We start from the raw sequence: 20,960 nt of genomic DNA, 5'->3' as shown, positions 1-20,960 counted from the left end.
TCCCCCCCCCCAAAAAAAGACTGCCTGCCCGTCTTTCCAGATCTTGTGGCTTTTTCGGGGGTTTCTTTTTTTAAAAAAAAGCCTCTCCAGAGGATCTTGAAAACTTGCGTGGAGAGGAGGAGCTGATGTCACAACGGCTCCAAGATCGCAGTCAATACTTTTGCTGCTGGACGGTCTTTTTGGACCTAAACCATCCTGAAGAGATGGTGATAGGGAAGAGTAGGTCTTGCTGATCTCAGGGACACCACAAAGTCCCTGATTTATCCAGGAGAATCTCTTTTTGCCGGCGACAGAAGCGCAGCCATTGAGGCTGCTGAAGTTGGGACAGCTCCAGAACGGGAGGAAAACAGAAAGAGAAAGTGTGTCCATCTGGTGAGGAAATCTTATTATTATAAAAGAGACTACCCCCAAAAAAATTAAAGCTAAATTAAATTTGAAAACAGAAGAGAACTGGGCGGAGGAAGGAGAAAACTACCGCCCGACCATCTCTCCAGATCTTGCGGCTTTTTCGGGCGTTTCTTTTAAAAAACACCTCTCCAGACGATCTTGAATGATGCTGCCCATCTGTTCCCCTCCCAAAGCAATCTCACAGGTTTTCAAGATCATCTGGAGAGGAGTTTTTTAAAAGAAACTCCCCAAAAGCCGCAAGAACCGGAGCAACAGGTGGTTGGTCTTTTTTTTGGGGGGGGGGGATTCCCAGAACCAGGTTGCCCAACACCCCATAAGAGGTCCACGTGGGGCTATGGTGCCTGCAAAGCATGGTACAAGGGGCAGCAGCATGCCACCCTCATCAACTGGCTCATAGTTGGCGGCAGGCAGCCCTCTCTAGGATTTCCCCCTTCCTCCGCCCGGCTCTCTACCTCCTCCTTTGCTTACGCTCCCTTCCCGCTTGGCACAGAAAAGGGGCTCAACTTTAAAATGGGGCACCTTGGCCCTGGGCCACCATGAAGTTTTCTCCGCTAGCTGCATCTTGCTTTGGGTAAAGGAGGAGGAAAGGAGGTCAAAGGCAGAAGAGAAACTTCTTCCCCCTGCCCTCCGGATCGCTAGCATGAGTATGGCTCTTTAGGAGCTCAGCAACAATGTGAGTAGGAATGGCGGCTGCCCACACACTGCTTTCGGTTAGGGACAGGCTTGTTTTGCAAAAGCGCAGCACAGTCGAGGGTTGAAGAAACCAACCGATGCAAAGGCATGGACACTTTTTGCGGGGGAGGGAGGATGCCATACCTGCAACTTTTATCCCTTGGCCACCCACCTACCCCTCCCCCACATGTCCAAGCACTACGTTGGGGGAACTTGGGTGTGATTGGTCTTGAACGCAGGACATGAATGTGTGTCCCCCGCCCACCACCGCGCTTTTGCAGATTGGCTGTCTGTGGAGTATGGGCCCTTTTTGAAGCTGGGTTGAGTCCTTCCTTGGGATGGATGCCCATACACGAGGGGCACAAGCTAGGACCAGATGCCCTCATCTGTTTCTCCTAAAGGTGCTTTTCTTCCTCCAAGAGGCAACTGAACTTTCTGGTTTTTCTTTGAAGATGTTTTGCTTCTCCTCCAGGAAGCTTCTTCAGCTCTGAGGAAGCTTCTGGAGGAGCTGAAGAAGCTTCTTGGAGGAGAAGTGAAAGATCTTCAAAGAAAAAGCAAAAAGTCCAGCTGCCTCTTGGGAAAAAAAACATCTTTGGGACATTTGGATGACCAAGTATCCCCATAGACATCCCTCATCCTAGCCTTCCTTTCTGATGCCTCCTAACCTTGCTTGCCTTCCATGCCTTGCGGTGGCCACTCTCCCAAAGCACGCAAGTTGAGCATCAATACGTCCTCTTGTAGTATCAAGGGTGGCTGATGGTTCAGAGGTGGCACACACCCATGGTTTCCTCATTGCCAGGGCTATGGGAAATCTAAGCTGGAGAGACCTGGTCTGTCCCAAACTTTTGAAGCTGGTAGGCTCTGGATAAAAGTCAAAACCTGAGCTTGATGCTGACCTAGAGGTTTTTGTTGAAATCCTGGTTTAGATTTTGGAGAAAGACTTATTTCACCCTAAACTTGTGACTGCTTTCATCAAACCTTAGAGTGATTTAGAAAGAAAGAGAGAAAGAAAGAGAAAGAGGGAAAGAAAGAAAGAGACAGAGAAAGAGAGAAAGAAAGAGAGAGAAAGAAAGAAGGAAGGAAGGAGGGAGAGAAGAGAAGAGAGAAAGAAAGAGAAAGAGGGAAAGAAAGAAAGAGACAGAGAAAGAGAGAAAGAAAGAGAGAGAAAGAAAGAAGGAAGGAAGGAGGGAGAGAAGAGAAGAGAGAAAGAAAGAAAGTGGGAGAGATACACACAAGAAAGGAAGGAAGGAATGGAGGGAGGGAGAGGGAGAGAAAAAAAGAGAGAGACAGAGAGAAAGAGAGAAAGAGAAAGAAGGAAAGACAAATAAAGAGAAAGAAAGAGAAAGAAAGAAAGAGAAAGAAAGAAAAAGAAAGAGAAAGAAAGAAAGAAAGAAAGAAAGAAAAAAAAAAGAAAGAAAGAAAGAGAAAGAAAGAGAACTCATGACCATAATTGAGCCCAAAATTTTGGTTGCTAAGCAAGAGCGTCGTTAAGTGAGTTTTACCACATTTTCCAAGTTGGCCATCCCAACCGGTCACATGACCGCCAAGCCACTCCCAGCCGGGCACATGGCCACTGAGTCACTCCCACCCGGTCACATGACCACCGAGCCACTCCCACAAAACAGGCCATGCCTACAGAAGAAAATTTCTAAATTTTTTTGAAACCAATCACTGGTTTGTATATTGAATTCATAATAACAAATTGCTACAAGGCTCCCAGGTAGCATCACTTTAGCCTCTCTAGGACTGTCCCAAAGGTGCTTTTTTCAAGAGGCAACTGGACTTTCTGGTTTTTCTTTGAAGACGTTTAACTTCTCATCCAAAAAGCTTCTTCAGCTCTGACTCCATTTGCTTCTTGAGAAAAAGCACCTTTTGGACAATCATGATCTGGATGACTGAGAATTTCCCTAGACCTCTCTAGGACTGTACTTGGAATTCTTCACTGCTTAATGGTGTGAAGAGCTCTATACTTCTCCAGGGCTGGTTCAAAAAAATCAAGGTGGCAGACCTAAACAAGCTTTGCTGTGTGTGTGTGTGTCTGTGTGTCTGTGTGTGTGTATTTGTATGCAATGCACAAAAGCACAGGGTCATACTTATCCCTCTCTGTGAAAGCAGCATGTGTGTTTCTTGTTGACATTTCAAAGGTGATTCAATGTCTTGTGCATTCCACAACAATTTTAAAATACGGTTTTGTTATTTTATCTCAGATGATAAAGGAGATAAGGAAAGAGCTGGATTATGCAAAAAAAAAAAATCTGCCTGTTACAAATGAAAATGTTATCTCACCTTTCTTCCTCTGTTAATTGTCGTTGTTTCTGGAACCACTGGATGAATTTTTTGTCCGAAGTCATGCAATAACTATTACAGGAAGACTGTAGGAGTTTAATCTGAGCAATTACTTCAAATTCCTGAAAAAATGGAACAAGAGAGGCAATCTGAATAAGGAAAAAGGAAGCCCAATACAGACTGTCTCATAGTCAAGAGCAGCAGAAGGATGTGGGATAATTAGTGATGTTGAACAACTCATGACAAGTTCACTGACAAGATAATCTGGCTCTGAATGGTACTAAGCATCTATTCTTTGTTTTGTTTTTAAAAAAATTGATTAAAAATTAAAAAAACTAACATAACTAATACAGAATAAAGAAAAGGGGAAAAAAGAAAGCAAAGACAACAGTGCAAAAAGAAGACAAAAAGTATTAAAAAATAGTGGCTGTTTTTTTTAACAAGTATAAATTTACCTCTTAATCAGTGGTTACCACATGACTCTAATTTTTTCTATAATCTTTTTTTCCTAATCATCAAACTATAAATTCTGTTATTCTATAAATATATATATATAAGGGCTTTCCAGTCAACAATCATAGATGATGTCTTTTCTCTTATCAAAGAAGTCAATTTGGCCATCTCAGCAAGTTCCATCATCTTCATCCATACTTCTATGGTGGGTAGTCTCAAATCTTTCCATTTTTATGCATGTAATAATCTAACTGCAAAGCCTCTAGGAGCCTAAAGAATGTTCCTTGCTTGATGATCTGGAAATTTGGGTGAATGGTGGTGCACATGGGGTTCAAAACTGACTGGCCCATATACCATGAGAGGAGACCCACCAAACTTTTTCAAGTGTATTAAGCCTGTAGCTCCCTCTTAATACTTGTGTTAAAGAGAGAGAGATATGATCTTCAACATGGGTAGAAGTCATTGATTTTATCTATGTACTGGCTGGATGTAAAAAGAGCCCTCATCTCTACCTACCAGAGGCAAAGAAACTCTGTTTGCCTCCTCTTCTCTTTACTAGCTCTGCACAACAATAGCTGGTCTCTGGATTTGCAGGACAGCTTGTGCCCAATGCCAATCCAGCCACAGAAACCCTAAGAACTTGTGCTTCCCTTCATCTGCTGTAGGCCAGCAAGATGTAGCAGAGGCAATGCCCTGCTGCATTTTAGAGAGGTTTCACAAGAATAAAAACATGTTCTGACTCTGAGACATTTTCCATTGACTACTAAAACCTTCAAAATGTGCTGACCTTGCAATGATCTTTTTTAAAAGAAAAATACAATAACTTGAATCCATGTGGCTGCCCATAATACTTTCATGATACACTGAGTTTGTTTTTCTAAAACCAGTATTTTAAATGAATGATATATCTCCTAGATAGGTTGATTGAAAACATCTTTTCATTGGCTACCGTAATTACAGTGATGACAACATGCCATTTCCTAGATCAGTGATGGCGAACCTATGGCATGCGTGCCACATATGGCATGTGGAGCCATTTGTCAGGGCACGAGAGGCGCTGCACTGTCAGCTGGCCAGCGTGCATGCACGCGCTGACCAGCTGAGTTCACCTTTTTAAAAGCCATTTTTCGCCCTCCCCAGGCTCCAGAGGCTTTATAGGAGCCTGGGGAGGGCGAAAAGAGCCTCCCCCGCCCTCCCAGAGGGCCTCCGGGGGCTTCAGGGACCGTCCGGAGGCTTCCCTGAAGCCTTCAGAACGTTTAAAACGACCCTCCGAGCAAACCGGAAGTGACTTCTGGTTTGCTCGGAGGGTCGTTTTAAGTGTTCCGAAGGCTTCAGGGACCGTCCGGAGGCTTCCCTGACACCTTCAGAGTGCTTAAAACAACCCTCCGAGCAACTTCCAGTTTGCTCGGAGGGTGGTTTTAAGTGTTCCGAAGGCTTCAGGGAAGCCTCTAGACGGTCCCTGAAGCCTCCGGAAGGCCTCCAGGGGGGCGGGGGAGGCTCTTTTCGCCCTCTCCAGGCTCCTATAAAGCCTCTGGAGCCTGGGGAGGATGAAAAAAGCATGTAAAAATGGGGGGGGGGGTTGTGCACGCATGCGCACTGGGGGGCACGCGCATTGCATTATGGCACTTGTGACAGGCGAGCCAAAAAAGGTTCGCCATTGTTGTCCTAGATGGTATCTATCTTCTTCATTAAAAAAAAATATGGGTGAAATCTCATGGAACAGTGATTTTTTTTTGTTTTGCAAGATTTGAATTTCTTGCTAAAGATTTTGTGAGATTTCAGAGAGAATGTGAAAGTTTTATAAGATGTCAGGTAACAGCACAATATTCTGAGAAAAAGCTATGAAGAGCTTTTATCACAAAAAGTTATAATCTTGAGACATTCCTACATCTATGTTGATGTGCTTAACATACAGTATTATGTGGAGGCATATTGTACAGCCAACCAGGTGAAGAAAAAGATAAACTAGTCAAATTGTACTTGAGAGGAACTGCGTTTGATAGTCCAATTCTGGTTGAAAATGTTAAGCTCTATAGCAGTGTTTCTCAAACTTGGCGACTTTAAGTCCTGTGGACTTCAACTCCCAGAATCCCCCAGCCAGCTATGCTGGCTGGGGGATTCTGGGAGTTGAAGTCCACAGGACTTAAAGTCGCCAAGTTTGAGAAACACTGCTCTATAGTTACATTGTTCTCCTGTTTCTCTCTAAAAACAATACATAAATCCTCAGATTTCTGTGGACCATTAAATTGTGACTGAATGGTGGAAACAAAATGCAAGCTTACCCGCCTTCTCTTCTCAAAATTTATCAGCCCTCCCTGCAAAGAAATGGATGGTATAGTTACAAAAGCTGCATTTTTAATGGAGATAATAATGGCTACAAAGGAATACATTTTCCAAAAGGGCAAAACTTTCAAGACTGGTACCATAAAGATGCTTTTAAATCTCACTCTGCAATCAATCATGGCCTCTCTGCCAAACTTCCTTCAATAATTTGAAAACACACACACACACACACATGTTTTCGTAGATTTTCACGGGTGTAGGTATGCTGGTTTTGTTGTATTCGGGTCTTTTCCCGTGTAATATTGAGATTGTCTTTGCAACGTTTCGGCAGGATCTCACCTGCCATCTTCAAGTTTGGGCTTAAAATGGGAATGGAGCTGCCGTCTTTTAAGCCCAAGCTTGAAGATGGCAGGTGAGATCCTGCCGAAACGTTGCAAAAACAATGTATTAGTATTAGTATATGTATTAGTATTAGTATTAGTATACTAATATGTATTAGTGTTACAACCCGAAATAGATCTATACTAGTCTCCCTTTATTTATTTATCAGTACAAATACAACACAAATATAAAAAGGCAACATTAAAAATAAAAATATGGTTTTCTGCCTGCATGGTCTTCTGTGATAAGCCGAAGGACAGAAAGAGGGAGTAGTGACCTTCCTCCCATATTTAGGCATACCAGGGGTTGTAACACTAATACATACCTATTTCCCTGGCTCAACTGATAAGGAAGTGAGCCCGTGGCTTAGTGGCTAACACTCCTGCCTAAGATATATACAGCCCAGGTTCAAATCCAAGTAAGGGTATGGCTAGCTGATGAGAGCTAATTAGCTCGAAATAGATCTATACTAGTCTCCCTTTATTTATTTATCAGTACAAATACAACACACACACACACACACACACACATATGTGTGTGTGTGTGTATTTGTGTTACAACCCCTGGTATGCCCTTTATTTATCAGCACAAATACAGCACACACACACACACACATATATGTATATATTCCCCACCCTTTACCATGATGTAATTATGCTAATACTGATGTACATGCCTATTAGGCTCAATCAGCTGCTTTCTTTACAGCTGCAGGGTGTCCGTCCCTTCCCACAGATGATTTGGGACTTTCAGGGAACAAATTTAAGACATTAGTTAACTTTGGGTTTGTAGTCTCTTATGTGGCACAATTTACACAGGTTATAAATGTATGCACGTTGTAGAGCTTGCTGAAGTGCAAGAACCTTGAATCATGAGGTTACAAATACTTTTCTACAGGCTCAAGGCCCTTTCTTGTCTAGAACTATTAAAAAGCATTGTTTCACCACCTACTGAGATGGGAAGCACATGAAAACTGTAGTGGGAAATCCATAAACAATTTAACATAGGAGGAGGGGGAGGAGGAATTACTGTACCTCCAAAATATAAATTCCAGGAGCAACAAAAATTCTTAATCACATGTGTGATTAAAATTAATCTACTTGGCCTCCCAAAATGTTCTATCTAGGTCTCTATTCCTGATCTATTGAAACAAATGCATTTGTACATTTATTTGTACAATAATAATAATACATTTGTATATGTATTTCCCCATCAAAGAATCTAAGTAATGAGCATTCAGCAATCCTGCTGCAATCCTTTGGGGATTGTCATAAAAGCTGGATCCAGAACTTCTTTGCATAGAGCCATTTTTTACTGAATTCATTAAGTAGAGGGGAAGGTCTTGTGTGGTGCCAACAGACAATACAACCAACACATAAGACATAGTTAAAGACATGAATAAAGCAAGAGCTACTATGCTTTTTCAAAGCCTGGAACAGTATCAACTAATTCTACTGTTGTCCCAAAGCTGGCAGCATAAGTACCCGGTAAAACTCTTGGAATTGTTCCAAAGGAAGAATAGCCACAGCATTAGGGTGGACTGATTCATAAGTGAATGTTTCTGAAGAAAGATAAGGGATAAGCTACAGTATTCTGGGCTTGTAGATAAGCACTAAGTGAGCCTTCCATAATTTGGTGTCCTCAAGAATTCCTTAGTCAATTATATCTGATTCAAAGCTTGTACTCTGACCTCCAGACAGGAATGAAATAAAAAACTAAAAGCATAACTAAAAACAATATAATTTATCCAAACCTCATGGAACAACCATAACCTATATACACATTTTCACTCTCCAGGAGATACAAAACAGGACACAATGTTGAATGGTATCTGATTGGGAAAGGCTGCAGCTAAGATCTAGAACTGAATTAAAAACTGAACAGAACCAGAGGCCAGTTCTTTGAAAAAGCGTAAGTTGAATGTTTCCAAATATTCATGTAGTTACCCTTTTGGGTCCTCTTCTATCATCACAATTTATAATTCATTTATTGGTTATAACTCCTAGTAAACCCCACTTACTAATCAAACCAATCAGTCCATCACTTACGTACTATATTCACAATTATCAACAGAAAATTTTTACACACCAACATAGTGGCATAGTAGAGCTGTAGAGCTGACTACAGCTCTAACCTAATGCATTACAACATTATTGCATATCTTTGTAATCTATAAAGTCTTGAGATACTATAAACATAAAACTTTACACAAAACCCCTCATGTGGCAGATGACTTTTTTCCTTCCTTCCTCAATACTTATTTAATATTTAATATTTTATGTGCTTCCATACATTACAATGAATATATAACTTATTCCAAAGAAAAGGTGGAATTTGTGAAGAAATTCTGCTAATGTTAGTCTAAACAACAAACAACAACTGGTATCTGTTATCCTGTACATATAGATATGGTTTTAACCAGGGAAACAAACCTGTGCAAACCTTGAATTTGTTTTAATTCAAGGCATGGGATTTAAATTGGGAGGATTCCAATAATATAAACTAGGTTTTATAACTGTTAGCAATTGTTCCATTTCCTAATTAAAGTTCTGTGTTTGGTCTGTGCCTAGTGAGATGATGCTTTACAAATACATGCTGAAGGCAAAACTATTACAGTATGATGAGTTAGTGTTACAATCTTACCTCTACATAGTCCTGGAGAGCCGTATCAAGCATTGTCAAATCCGTTAAGAAAGTACCAAGGTAAGGAACAGTGCCTTGCATTACACCCTGAGCAAAATGAAAGCATAAAGAGATTAACCAACCTAGCTCTGATTCATTAAGTGGTTTTTGACTTTGGATCCAGTTCAAACTCCTATGTGGTTTAGGGATCTTTAGCCCTCCATAGTTCAAATATCTATACTAAGTTCTTTCCTACATATATTTACTTCCTCATGATCTTTTCCATGTTGATATGGCCATTTGTGAAGGAGCAATTGGGATTCCGGCCTAGCAGTGGCTGCTTTTCTGGCTGGTTGAGCTAAGCTGTAAGAACCAGTCATACATCAAATGTGATCCGACAGGAAATGAATGAAGCTATTTCAATAGAACACAATATTGTGGAATGGCCTGTCCTGAGAGATTTGTTGAGGCTACTCACTATTTCATTAAGAAACTTTTATGTTTGTATTTATCTTCTTTGCTTCTTTCCCCTTATGCTTTACACCAACATATTTATTGCTTTATACAGTACGTTGTTTGCCATTGTAAGCAATTTGCTTTGGGGAAATAGTATATTCATACAAATAAAATGACTTGCCACTTGTAAAATTATGTCACCTTATTTTTACAGGGGAAGAAAAAGTGATGATCAAATTGGTAATGTATTATTGCAAGCGTAATAAAATCTTCTTGTTCTATATTGCTTTTAGAATGTTTATAGAATACAGGAAAAGAAACAAAATTTTTGGAAGTGAAAAACAATACACAAATTAGATTTAAATATGTCATTTAATAGTCCCTGAAGAACAGAGGGGAAAATCTTATAAAATCTTTTATTGTTTTAAATAAAAAAGTTTTATTGTTAAATTTAAAGAATGGAACTCAAGGGAAGAAGTAGTTTAGTTTAGCTGCAATTTTAACTTCAAATTTTCTCCACACAAACCTGATTGTTGAACTATCTAAGGCATTATTCAAACATAATTGATCAACTATTGTTCAATGAGAAGTTACAAGTGTGTGTCTCAAAAATTATGCTCAAAGGAACTCATTCACCATTAGTAACTTAAGGAATTTGTTCACTATTACCTTTTGATTGTATTTTTTTTCATGAAGCTATGAAAAAAAGGTAAGTGAATGTTCAAGACTTGGTTGAATATACTGGTTCAGAGTGAGAAATTGTGATTTCCTAATTTTATTTGAACTTGATTTAATTTGAATCTAACCCATTTTGTTTGTATTTGGGTAAATCCTAAAACACTTATCTTTCTTATAGCTGTTTGTTGTATTTTTTCAAAGAGAAGAATAATGTCATCTTGGATTTCCGGAGCATCTCATGATAAAAATGTAAAAGAAAAAGTTACCATATCTTTTTGCAGTTGAAGCCGCCTCTGGGTTCTCTTCTGGTTCTCTTTTACACTGCTGTCCAAATTTGCAAATTTAGATGTTCCTTCCTGTGATGAAAATAAAAGGGAAATGAATGCAAAAGGCCATAGAACAGGCTTACAAACATTTCCCATGCTAACTGAATGCTACGTCCTTCTTTCAAAAGTTGAAAAGACATGTGACTCATCTTACAACCAAAGAGATAAATTAATAAAAGGGCTCACACAAAAAATGTTTCAAGAGTTTCCTGAAGGTGAGGAATGCTTGGTTCAAAATGCAAGTCAAACTTGACATGCAAAATACCTTTGAGCCAAGTCAAGTATTTGTTCACTTCCAATTTTCTCTGAATTGGGTACATATGGATCACAACCTTCTTCCTTCTGGACAGTTAATATGTTTTTATTCTTAAACAGTTCAACCTATGTGTTATTAATATCATTTTCCTTTCCATTATATAATGCTCTGGTTTTTTTTCCTTATACACTTACATTATGATGTGACTAATATTTTTGCTTTGCTGACTAACAAGGAAAAATGAAAATGTTTCTGCGTTCCAACAACTTAGGCCTTAGGGATCACTTTGCCAGTAACACTATGATTTCAGGAGCCGTATTTCACAATATGACCTGGTCCTTTGAAACAGATTAAAATTAACTTACTGCCATGTTTTAACTTGTTTTTCTGTATAACTACAGAGGGATATGTCTTCTCAAGTGCATGATGATAAAAAAATAAGTCCGTATTTTTTCTTTTTAAAAAAAAGATATTGCCTTGTTATCTTGATTTTCTGTTTTTATCTTTCCTTTTTTCTTTAATAAGAATGTTTTAAAAATGTCCTCGTTTTTTATGGGCTTCCTTTACATTGCTTTTCAACTTAATGATGCTGTCATCCTCCTAAAAATTTCATATCCTTTCCAATCAATTGTATACATTTAAATAATCTCCAAACTTCCTTAGAAAATTAGATAGCCTTCTGACCCTCTCTTACAAGACAATAAATAATTGTATTTTTAGAAATGGCATTTTCTAAAATTAAAGATGACTTTTCTGGACTATCAGGGTAATTTTCTATAAATACTGTATGCAGATAGAACTTAACATTGTCCTGTGATTACTGCTCCAAGTACTTCAATAATTTCTATAACTCAAAATCTCAGATAGAACTCAGTACTAATTCATAGAAGATTTACCCCTTTTATCAGCTCTACACTTAATGATCTACAACACAGGTAGATTAATATTATCATGCAATGTCAGTTTGTGGATGATATTCAACTGTACATCTCCATCATGGGCTGAATAGAGGATGCAAACAAGCATTTCTGTGGAGCTGTGGAGACTATCAAGATGTGGATGGGAAGAAACATGCACAGTTTCAACCCTAGAAAGTTGGAATGATAATTTTTACAGAAGCTTGCTGATTTTGGAATTTTAAATCTCTATGCTTTGCTGAGGTGAACAGGCCACACTTCCTGGAATTATAGTTCCAGGCCATGACCATGGGGATCTGCTCAGCTTTGGCTGGTACACCCATTGTAGCTTTATTTATCTGAAAAGTGCTGACATTTGTCATTCACACCATTGACATCTCCTGTATGGACTATGTGTAGTAGTTCAATATACATGGGACTATCTTTGAAAACCACTAGCTAACTTCAATTGGGGCAAAGTATAGTGGCCTATACAGTCATCAGTGAGACTCAATATTGCTAGTAACACAGTTTCTGCAGGTGCAGTATTAGCTATTTATACATTCTGAATATAATCAAAAGTCCTGGGCATCTTCAAGATTATCCATCCCATATAGATTTTGCCCATACAGTCAGTGGGGACAGAGAATGTCTGATCAAATCCCAACCATTCAGGAGGAACAACTGAAAGTGTCCAAAAGTGAACTTTCTCTGTATGGGCTCCATTCCTCTCAAGACAAGAATAACCACAACTTCCCTGGCCTTGCAGCCTCTTAAAAGGCCGTTCCAGGAGGCCTTCAAGACTTGATTATTGTTAAGCTCTGGATACCAAGAGCATTACTATTATTTTTATTATGATCAACTACAATACTTGACCTTAATTATACGTTGAATTAGTTCTTGTTGTACATCATTATTGTTACATTGGCTTTGATGGTTGCATTTAAATACAGTTGACTAAAGAGATCTATACAGTCATAAACAAAATAAATAAATAAAATACCCTATTTGCAATCATTTCAATTATTTTCCCACAGTTGGCATACTTTTTCTGATTAATAATTCAGTTCACATTGCCTTTGGCTTTTCAAGGAATAGATTATAGAGACGTGTATACTGCACATTTGTACCACTTTTTGTGTCATTTTGCATGTCATTTCCCCCTCTGAAACTACCTCTGAACAGTTTAATGACTTTTCAGAGTTATCATCTTTTATTTCTGTCTCACTGAAACAGCACAGAATATTCAGATAATTTCCTTTGGGATGAGTTATCTCATACCAGATGCATCTCAATCCTTGCCAGCTTTCTGTAACAAAACATTTTTAAAAAATCACTCAAATGACCTCAATTTCAAATCAAAAGGAATCTTCTCTCAAAATATTGCACTTTGCATAGCTAGTCTGATTTAATTTTTTTAATCCATGCACACCAAAAGCCATCTGCTTTTAAGTCTCCCGAAAACAGTTTAATAGAAATCCTAGATATTCCCACATTGCAGCTTAAATTTGTCCATGGGTGGTTTCTACTATGGTTTTATGTAGGTTTTGAAGAACATAGGAAATAAAACTCCATAACCCAACCATCATGATGCAGGAAAGTTATCCCCAGCAATCCTTTCTGGAAAAAAACATCCAAGTCAGAGTAGAGGCATAGTGCCCTTATCCCTCAATTCTGATAGCTTACCCAGGGGAATGACATGCTTAATGGTATCAAAAGCCTCTAAGAGGTCCTTGAGGAACAATAGAGCCACATTTTTCCTGTCTTTTTCCTAGCCAGGTCATCCTATAGGCAGATCTAATGACCAAGATAGTTCACAGCCAAATCCGAGTGGATTGAAATAGATCTGGAAAATCAGTTTTATACAAGAAAGTCTGCAGTTGATCATCTACCACCCATGCAAGGCCCTTGCCTAGGAAGGGAATATTTTGTCATCTAGTTTATAGTTGTTTTTATCTTCCAAATTCAAAATTGGCATCTTTAGAAGCAGCCTGATCACCACTTCTTTCCAAGAGACTGAAACCATTTCCTTTTTCTCTCTATCAATGAGATTCAATGATGAGGTGTGGTGGCTTAGTGGTTAGAGTGAAGTACTGCCAGCTACTTCTGCTGAATGCCTGCAATTTGGCAGTTCGAATCTCACTAGGCTCACGGTTGACTCAGCCTTCCATCCTTCCGAGGTGGGTAAAATGAAGACCCAAATTGTTGGGGACAATATGCTGACTCTGTAAACCATTTAGGTGTTCTGTAAAAGCACTGCTAAGCGATATATAAGTCTACAGGTTATTGCTATTGCTATTGAAATGGGCAGCCTCTTCCTATTAGATTTCATAAGCCAAGTCGGGTAATTTTCAGAACTGGCCATTCAGTAAAACCAAAATAGGACTTCCTGCATCTTATATCAGCTGTTGCCTGTTTTGATATTTCTGCTAACACATGAAACTTTTATTTTCCATTCATAAATTAGACCACTGAATTAAACATGTACATATGTTCACATATAGAGAACTGCTTACTCAAGATAAACTTTGGCACTTCTACCAGCATACCTATTCACAGGTTAGTAGTATATATTGGTAGTTATTTAGCCAAAACTGAGCACTGTAGTTGTAAAGTATTACACTGTCAATGAAGTATCTGTTGCTTCTCACCCTCATTAGCAGCTCCCGACTTGTCAAATAGTTGTCATGATCTGAGAAAATTTCTGATAGTTCTTCAAACATCAACGTTCTATCTCTGTCCAAAAGAAAATGGAATGATTTTAAGATTTTCAGTTTTCCTGAAGCTAAATGCCAATTTGCTCCATTAATTTAAAATTTCATGGTGATGATGGTATCATCTTGTAAGGAGATTTTTCAGATTTAGGACCGAGGCAAATCCCCAATTACATCTCTTCTTTTAGGCCACTGTCTAAGCAAGAAGAATATGATTCTAACCATAATGTTAAACAACAAGCAGCTCATTACAGTCTCTCAGTATTTTTTCTGATGCAACAGTCCAATCCATCCCCCCAGGCTTCTAGGTTCTCTGAAATACAGGCATTTATACTCCACTTTTTGTTCTGTAGTTTAAAACAGAGTAACTGCTTCTTTTCCTCACAGCAGACTAAGCTGAGAGAATATGACTGGCAAAATCATCCAAAGAGATTCCTTGCTGAGGATGAAGCCCCTCCATCTTAGTCACAGACCTTAAGTTGGAGAGACTTCAGATAGTTCTGTATTTGAGGAACTGTAGAAAAATAGTAATATCAGCAGCTAAATTAGGCATTCTTAGAGAGGCTTCTGAGCCAATTTATAACTGCTAGTTATAAATTAAAAGTCTCATTTTTGCTCATTATTGACTCCCTTTAGTTTTCCTCCCATCTGCAACAGCCCATCAACAACTCTACAGGAACTGTAAATGATAGATTTCCAAATCCCCAAAGCTACAGAAGCTTATAGGGGGGTATAACTATCAGCTGCCCAAGAATGGATTGGATATTGATCTTACTTTGCAACACATGCCCAGCTTTTCTTTAACCGATAGATGGAGTTGGACTGAAGTGCTGAAACGATGGCTCTCAAAGACGAGAAATTCTTAAGAATCCTACATTCCTATAAAGGGAGTGAAAATGGAACAAAGAAGGGTTACACATTCATCAGTTACACTCCTAGAAGCATTGTTTCTCTAAATTCTTATTTTTTTAAAAAGGAACCTGTCAACTACATAAACATTGACCAATTCTTTTTAAAAAAATATATTGCTTTTTTTGGACTTGAAAGTACTTTCTGGTGTTTGGGTTACTGTATTCTTGCTTTCTTTACCTTTTGATCTTTAATATTATAGTTTCCAACAATTACAACTGAAACATGTATAGAGAGTGAAAGTAACTAAATGCAATCTATGCAAAACATTGTTATCTTATGAATTGTCATTATTCAGATTATAGAACACCTTATAAGCCGCCCAGAGCACTTTGGATGATCAGCATATAAAATAAAAGAGTGAATAAACAAACAAATGCAATCAGAAAGTATTGGGACTGGAAAGGATTGGAATTACTTCCCAAACTAAATTGATCTACAAATATCAAGGCTTTTCTACCATTGAAAATTGGGGAAATTGACTGTTCTATTGAACTTCTAAGGACATCTAATATGCTATGGCCAAAGATAGTCTACCTGTTGTCCATATTATTGGGAGAAGAAGAAAACACTCAAAGATCGGGATTAGATGAACCTTGATATTTATACAGGCTATAATGGACATGGACACACACACGCACACACGCGCACACACACACACACTCCAGCATTGATATAAATAGCAAGAAGACAAATAGAACAAAATGAGTCTTTACATGGGCAATATTGATCCACTTCTCTATGATCTTGGCACGCTGATGCGTTTTCAGCTCCTTGCCATTCAAAATGGTCCTGATGACGCATTTGGTGACTGCATTGAACTGTGCAATGGTAGCTCTGATGGTGGGAGCCAAGTGTTTGTTTTCTTTCTTATCTCTCTGAGACCAGATGCAGCCCAAACAGTGGTGTGGCACCACTCTTTTAAACAATGTCTGGAACAACATATAAAACATCATGTCAAGGCTATAAGACCAGTTTTCTTTATTTCTCCTAGATGTAGTGTTGAAATACACAATATGGTGGTCATTCCAACCTTTCTGACAATAGGCACATCTTTTTTTCCTTTGAATTTCGTAGACAGCAATAGTCGTTTTTAGTAGTAGTAATAACACAAGTAGTCGTAGCAGTAATATTTATTGGGCATGCATTTATATTCAAGAATAGTCTAAGCAAACAAAAGTATCATGAGATAACACAATACAAGAATCAATTTAAACTTATCTAATATTTACTTTTACAGTGTTCACAAGGAAGAGTTCTCCCTCTCCATTTTTCAACATACAGCCTCTGAGGAATGACTCAGGTAGAGATGCAACAAAAACGTATTTGAAACAGTATAAATCTGCCATGGTTCTAGTTTGTGAATAATCAAATATCAAAAAACAGCAAATAGAGCAGAGCAAGAGGGTAGTTTGAAAGGGAAATGAGTCTAAAAACACAGAGGTCAGCATTGGTGGTTACTCAGTCCTTTATTTTTTGTAGCTCATAACGTCCACAAAGGGCACTGCTTGGGAATTGGACAGCAAAGCCAGCAAAAAGCAACAGTCAGGGACATAAATCCCCCAGTGGAAATCCATGGTCTGTTCATTTGCAACCCATATGCTACTTTATGTGACACAGCTCTTCCTGCAACGTTAATGTGTTTTCCTGCATTGCATAAAATGCAAAGACAGCACGCATGTGCATTATAGAGTGATATGACCAACTATCAATGAACAACTTTAAAACCATGGATTTAAAGCATTACTTCAAATATTTTGTACGTATGTACGTATTCCTTTAGCTAATTTCATCTGGACTATTATATTGCTGAGGAAATATTTGTTGTTTGTTTAATTTTATTAAAATTTATAAGGCTGTATGAGGACTGGGTGATGAGTCAATGCTTTTTAATATTCTACAATAATTATAATTGTCAATGTTTTTTAATTATTCTACAATAATTATAATTGCATGCCTGAAATTAAATAGCCAAGTTCAATATTAGGCAATTAGTTTTAGGAATAATTTAACAGTTAGATACCTTTTATTATTTCATTCCATCTATTAGCCCTACAGAAAAATGGTTCAAACTGCTTCAAAAAGTATCAGACAAATCGTGAGAATTCAGCCTGTTTCACTAAAGTTTTGTCAATCAATTTTCATAAAGAAATATTCTGATTTCATAAATACGGTAACATTTTAGCTGGCTTGTATATAACCTGAGATAAATCACTGATAGCTAAGACTGACAATATCCAATTTATGAGATATATATTTTGCTGTTGAAAAAAAAGATTTTTTTTGAAACTCTTGAATTCTGATTTACCTGCAAAGTGTTAAACATGTGCATACCTAAAATATTATTTCACTTAACAATGTTTAACATGATTTAGACAGGTCAATGATATACTGTATTTGAGACATGAGGCTTTTTAATCATGAATAATGAGCAAATACTGCTTGCTCTACATTATTTGAAAACAGAATGTTCCTTGAAATATAATATTTGGAAACAAAATATATTCACTTGATTTGAATGCTCTTCTAGATTATAGTTATATAAGCTTAATTATGTTTTACAGACTGTAAAACATAATTAGTCTGTGAATTTACTGTAATTAACAGACTGTCTTACAGTTAATCAAATAATCAGAGTAATAAAAGGATTTCAAATGGTTGTCCAAGACTTGCACTAATTGTGGCCTGTCACAAAGTCTGAACTAACAAAACATCATTAAGGCTATCATTCCACATCTAAATGTCACTGTAACAAAAAAGTCAAATGAGGAAAAAAAGCAAAACAAAATAGATTTAGAACATGGCTTGCAGTGGTGGGTTGCAGGCGATACACCCTGGTACAGGTGTACCGGGGCCTGCCGGGAGCACTGGGTACCATTCCTGTACGGTGCTCCGGAGGACCCACCCGCCCACCCGCTGTTCTTACCTATATTTGAGCTCTTCGGCGTTCCCGCGCACACAGCATACGGCACCTGCACGATGCTCTGCCAAGCAAGTGGAGCATCGCAGGAAGCAAGGATGCACACGTGCACGTTTATGTGGTGGCCGCTGGGCTCCGTTGCACCGTACCGGTTGCAACGGGATCCGGAGCCCACCACTGATGGCTTGCCTATGTATTTGAAAATTCAGTCCATGTACTGCCTTGGAATGAATCCAACCCTATCCACTTAAATTTTCATGCAAAGTTCTGCAATTCTTTTGAACATTTTTATCAGTTTCTAATTGCGGAAAATCATCTAGTACAACAAAATGGACCAGTGAGCAATCAGCAACAAGTAACAAGTGACAATACAGGTAAACATATCACATAAACAAACTTGCTTTAAACAATCTTTACAAATAATGATCTATGTTTAAGGAGCCATTTAACTGTTTCACAATTTGCCCTAAGCTTTGCAATAATTTTGCAACATTAAAAAAATCAGCAGTCTTCTACTGTAACTTAGCTGTTGTTTTTTTATCAAATGCTGTTATAAAACTATCTTTTAAGAAAGTATCATTTAAGTATCCTTTTAAAAATATTATGTATTTTAATCAATAGTTGCAACCAAATGTTGTTTGTTTTTTTCATAAACTGATTCCAAGTTTTTAAAAAGGGACATAACTGCACAATCTTAGAGAAAACTATTAAGAAAAGTTACAGAATTTGGATGTGCAAATTTCCCAAATGAAAGAAAATTAAACTAGAGACATATTTAGATGGCTCCATTATTGAAGTGATTTTTATCCTCCATTTGCCTATGTTTGCTTTTATGTTATGCATTAATACAGATTTCTATGTTTTGTATTTGCAGTGTTTACATTTGTTGGTTTTCTTTGATTGCTGTGCACCTCCCAGAGTTGCTTTTGATGAGATGGGTGATATAAATCTGATTAATAATTAACAATTTCTTCATTCAGTGAGCATGCCAGGGAAATTGATGATGCAATTTAACAACCCTCTTTATCATGCAATCAGGGTGAATAAAGGGCAATTTTACCTCAGCTAGGAAAAACAATAGTAATAACCCTACATATTTTCTAAAGAGGTATCAAAATGTCACATGTGGTTAATTAGCTGTTTGCATCAACTAAAATTGTATACAATAGTTTTCTGATGTTTCATCAACTTGTTTTTATATTTTGATTGTTGGTTTATATTTAAGTGTTCAGTATCTTGGATACTATATGGTTGGAAAGCTAAATAAAAATTTAAGGAATAAATAAAACAAACACTTCAGAATCATAATCTGTATTTATGCTTACAAAAAGTATACATCTGTTTATACTTACTGCGTCCATGTAAGTTAACTGTTCTGCTACCAGGTCTTCTGGGAAAGAAGAAAATTCTTCTGATCCACTAATCTTTGTTTCTTCTTCAGTTGCAAATATATCATGAATCTCACCTGTCAGGATATAATGCATTGTGAACATTTACTAAATGTGTCCTCTCATCCTACTTCATGTAAGTCTAATTGAAGTTAGATCTTGTGCTGAAGACTACTTTGAGACAAAAAACAGGATTATGCTTTTAATCACAAAAAGGGTAGAAAGGGAAAGAGAGGGCATGGGCAAATGAGGAAACTGTTGGCATGATCAAACAAAGCACACCATTTTAAATGTTGCTTAGTGAAAACAAGAAGCATACATTGATGAAACAAGGAATATATTTTAGGAGACTTCTTTCATCTTGCACTGACCCACTTCAAGAAACATGAGAACTCTGCTTAAGTGAAGCAAGGACTCTAAAGACCAAAAGGCACTACTCATGAAGCACTTGTACATAATGTGCTGAGGAGGCTGGTGAGTGAGACAGCCACATCCAGTAATAGATGGTGGGGAGTAGCTAAGAGGTATTAGAAGGAAAACCTGTGAGTGCTATGAGTTTATGGTAGCAAAGACCTTTATACTATTTATATACAGTATTTTACATGAGAATGCTCAAAGCATCCAAAGAGGTTATAGCCAAAAAGAAAATTAAAGGGGTTGAAGAAGAGATACAGCGAAACAATTAAGTCAATGACATGCATGTAGATCACCACAGAGCATTACTCTACTTAAGAAGTCATTTTATTTCTCCTCCCCTTATATTTAACTTTTCATAATGGGGATAACAAACCAATGGCTTGGAATCTATGTAGGACTTCCTAAGCACATCTTTACTCGAATCAAAGTGTCAGCTCTTCTATCAAGAGCAGACAAACGAAGAGAAAGTTAAATCAGCTACAAAGGCTGATTTAAAATAAAGAATCTACAGATAGGATTGTTGTTTTTTGTTTTGCTTTCTCCTTTATTTGCTATTCCAGCAGTTGATTCTTCCAGGTAAAATTGTTGAGAAACAAACTGTTAAGTAATTAAGCTCCCGTTAGAAGAGCGAGTATGCAGAGAAGCTTAATGAGACTGATATGGAATAACATGCACAAACCAGCATACAGAGACACTGAATAGTATAAAAATATAGTAGTTTACTATGTAGAAATATAGAGGTATTCAGATTTCGATTTCGATTTATTTCGATTTTTCGATTTATTTCGATTTCGATTTTCGAGTCCGGTTAACAGTCCAAGTCATACACGGTTCAGTAATTCAGTTATCAAAATAGTCAGTCTAACACACAAAGTATAGCTAAACAGTAGCAAAC

General features: G+C 37.8%; 1 protein-coding gene across 3 annotated transcripts in view; it reads right to left on the bottom strand.

Annotated features, from left to right (window-relative positions):
- RGL1 (ral guanine nucleotide dissociation stimulator like 1) overlaps positions 1-20,960 on the bottom strand; it is a 104,580-nt gene that overhangs the window by 20,966 nt on the left and 62,654 nt on the right. For all 3 annotated transcript variants that reach the window (XM_081948456.1, XM_081948457.1, XM_081948455.1), the window contains exons 6-13: positions 19,613-19,725; positions 16,057-16,272; positions 15,207-15,310; positions 14,369-14,453; positions 10,506-10,595; positions 9,127-9,213; positions 6,102-6,134; positions 3,367-3,488 (exon numbers count right to left, since the gene is read on the bottom strand). In XM_081948456.1, coding sequence (XP_081804582.1) covers positions 3,367-3,488; positions 6,102-6,134; positions 9,127-9,213; positions 10,506-10,595; positions 14,369-14,453; positions 15,207-15,310; positions 16,057-16,272; positions 19,613-19,725 — 850 coding nt within the window. The remainder of the gene's footprint in view (positions 1-3,366; positions 3,489-6,101; positions 6,135-9,126; positions 9,214-10,505; positions 10,596-14,368; positions 14,454-15,206; positions 15,311-16,056; positions 16,273-19,612; positions 19,726-20,960) is intronic.

Source organism: Natrix helvetica, assembly GCF_964273705.1.
Source record: "Natrix helvetica genome assembly, chromosome: 3".
In the NCBI taxonomy this organism is placed as follows: Eukaryota; Metazoa; Chordata; class Lepidosauria; order Squamata; family Natricidae; genus Natrix; species Natrix helvetica.
Note: the sequence above shows the minus strand (reverse complement) of the source record. Positions and strands in the feature narration are given on the sequence as shown.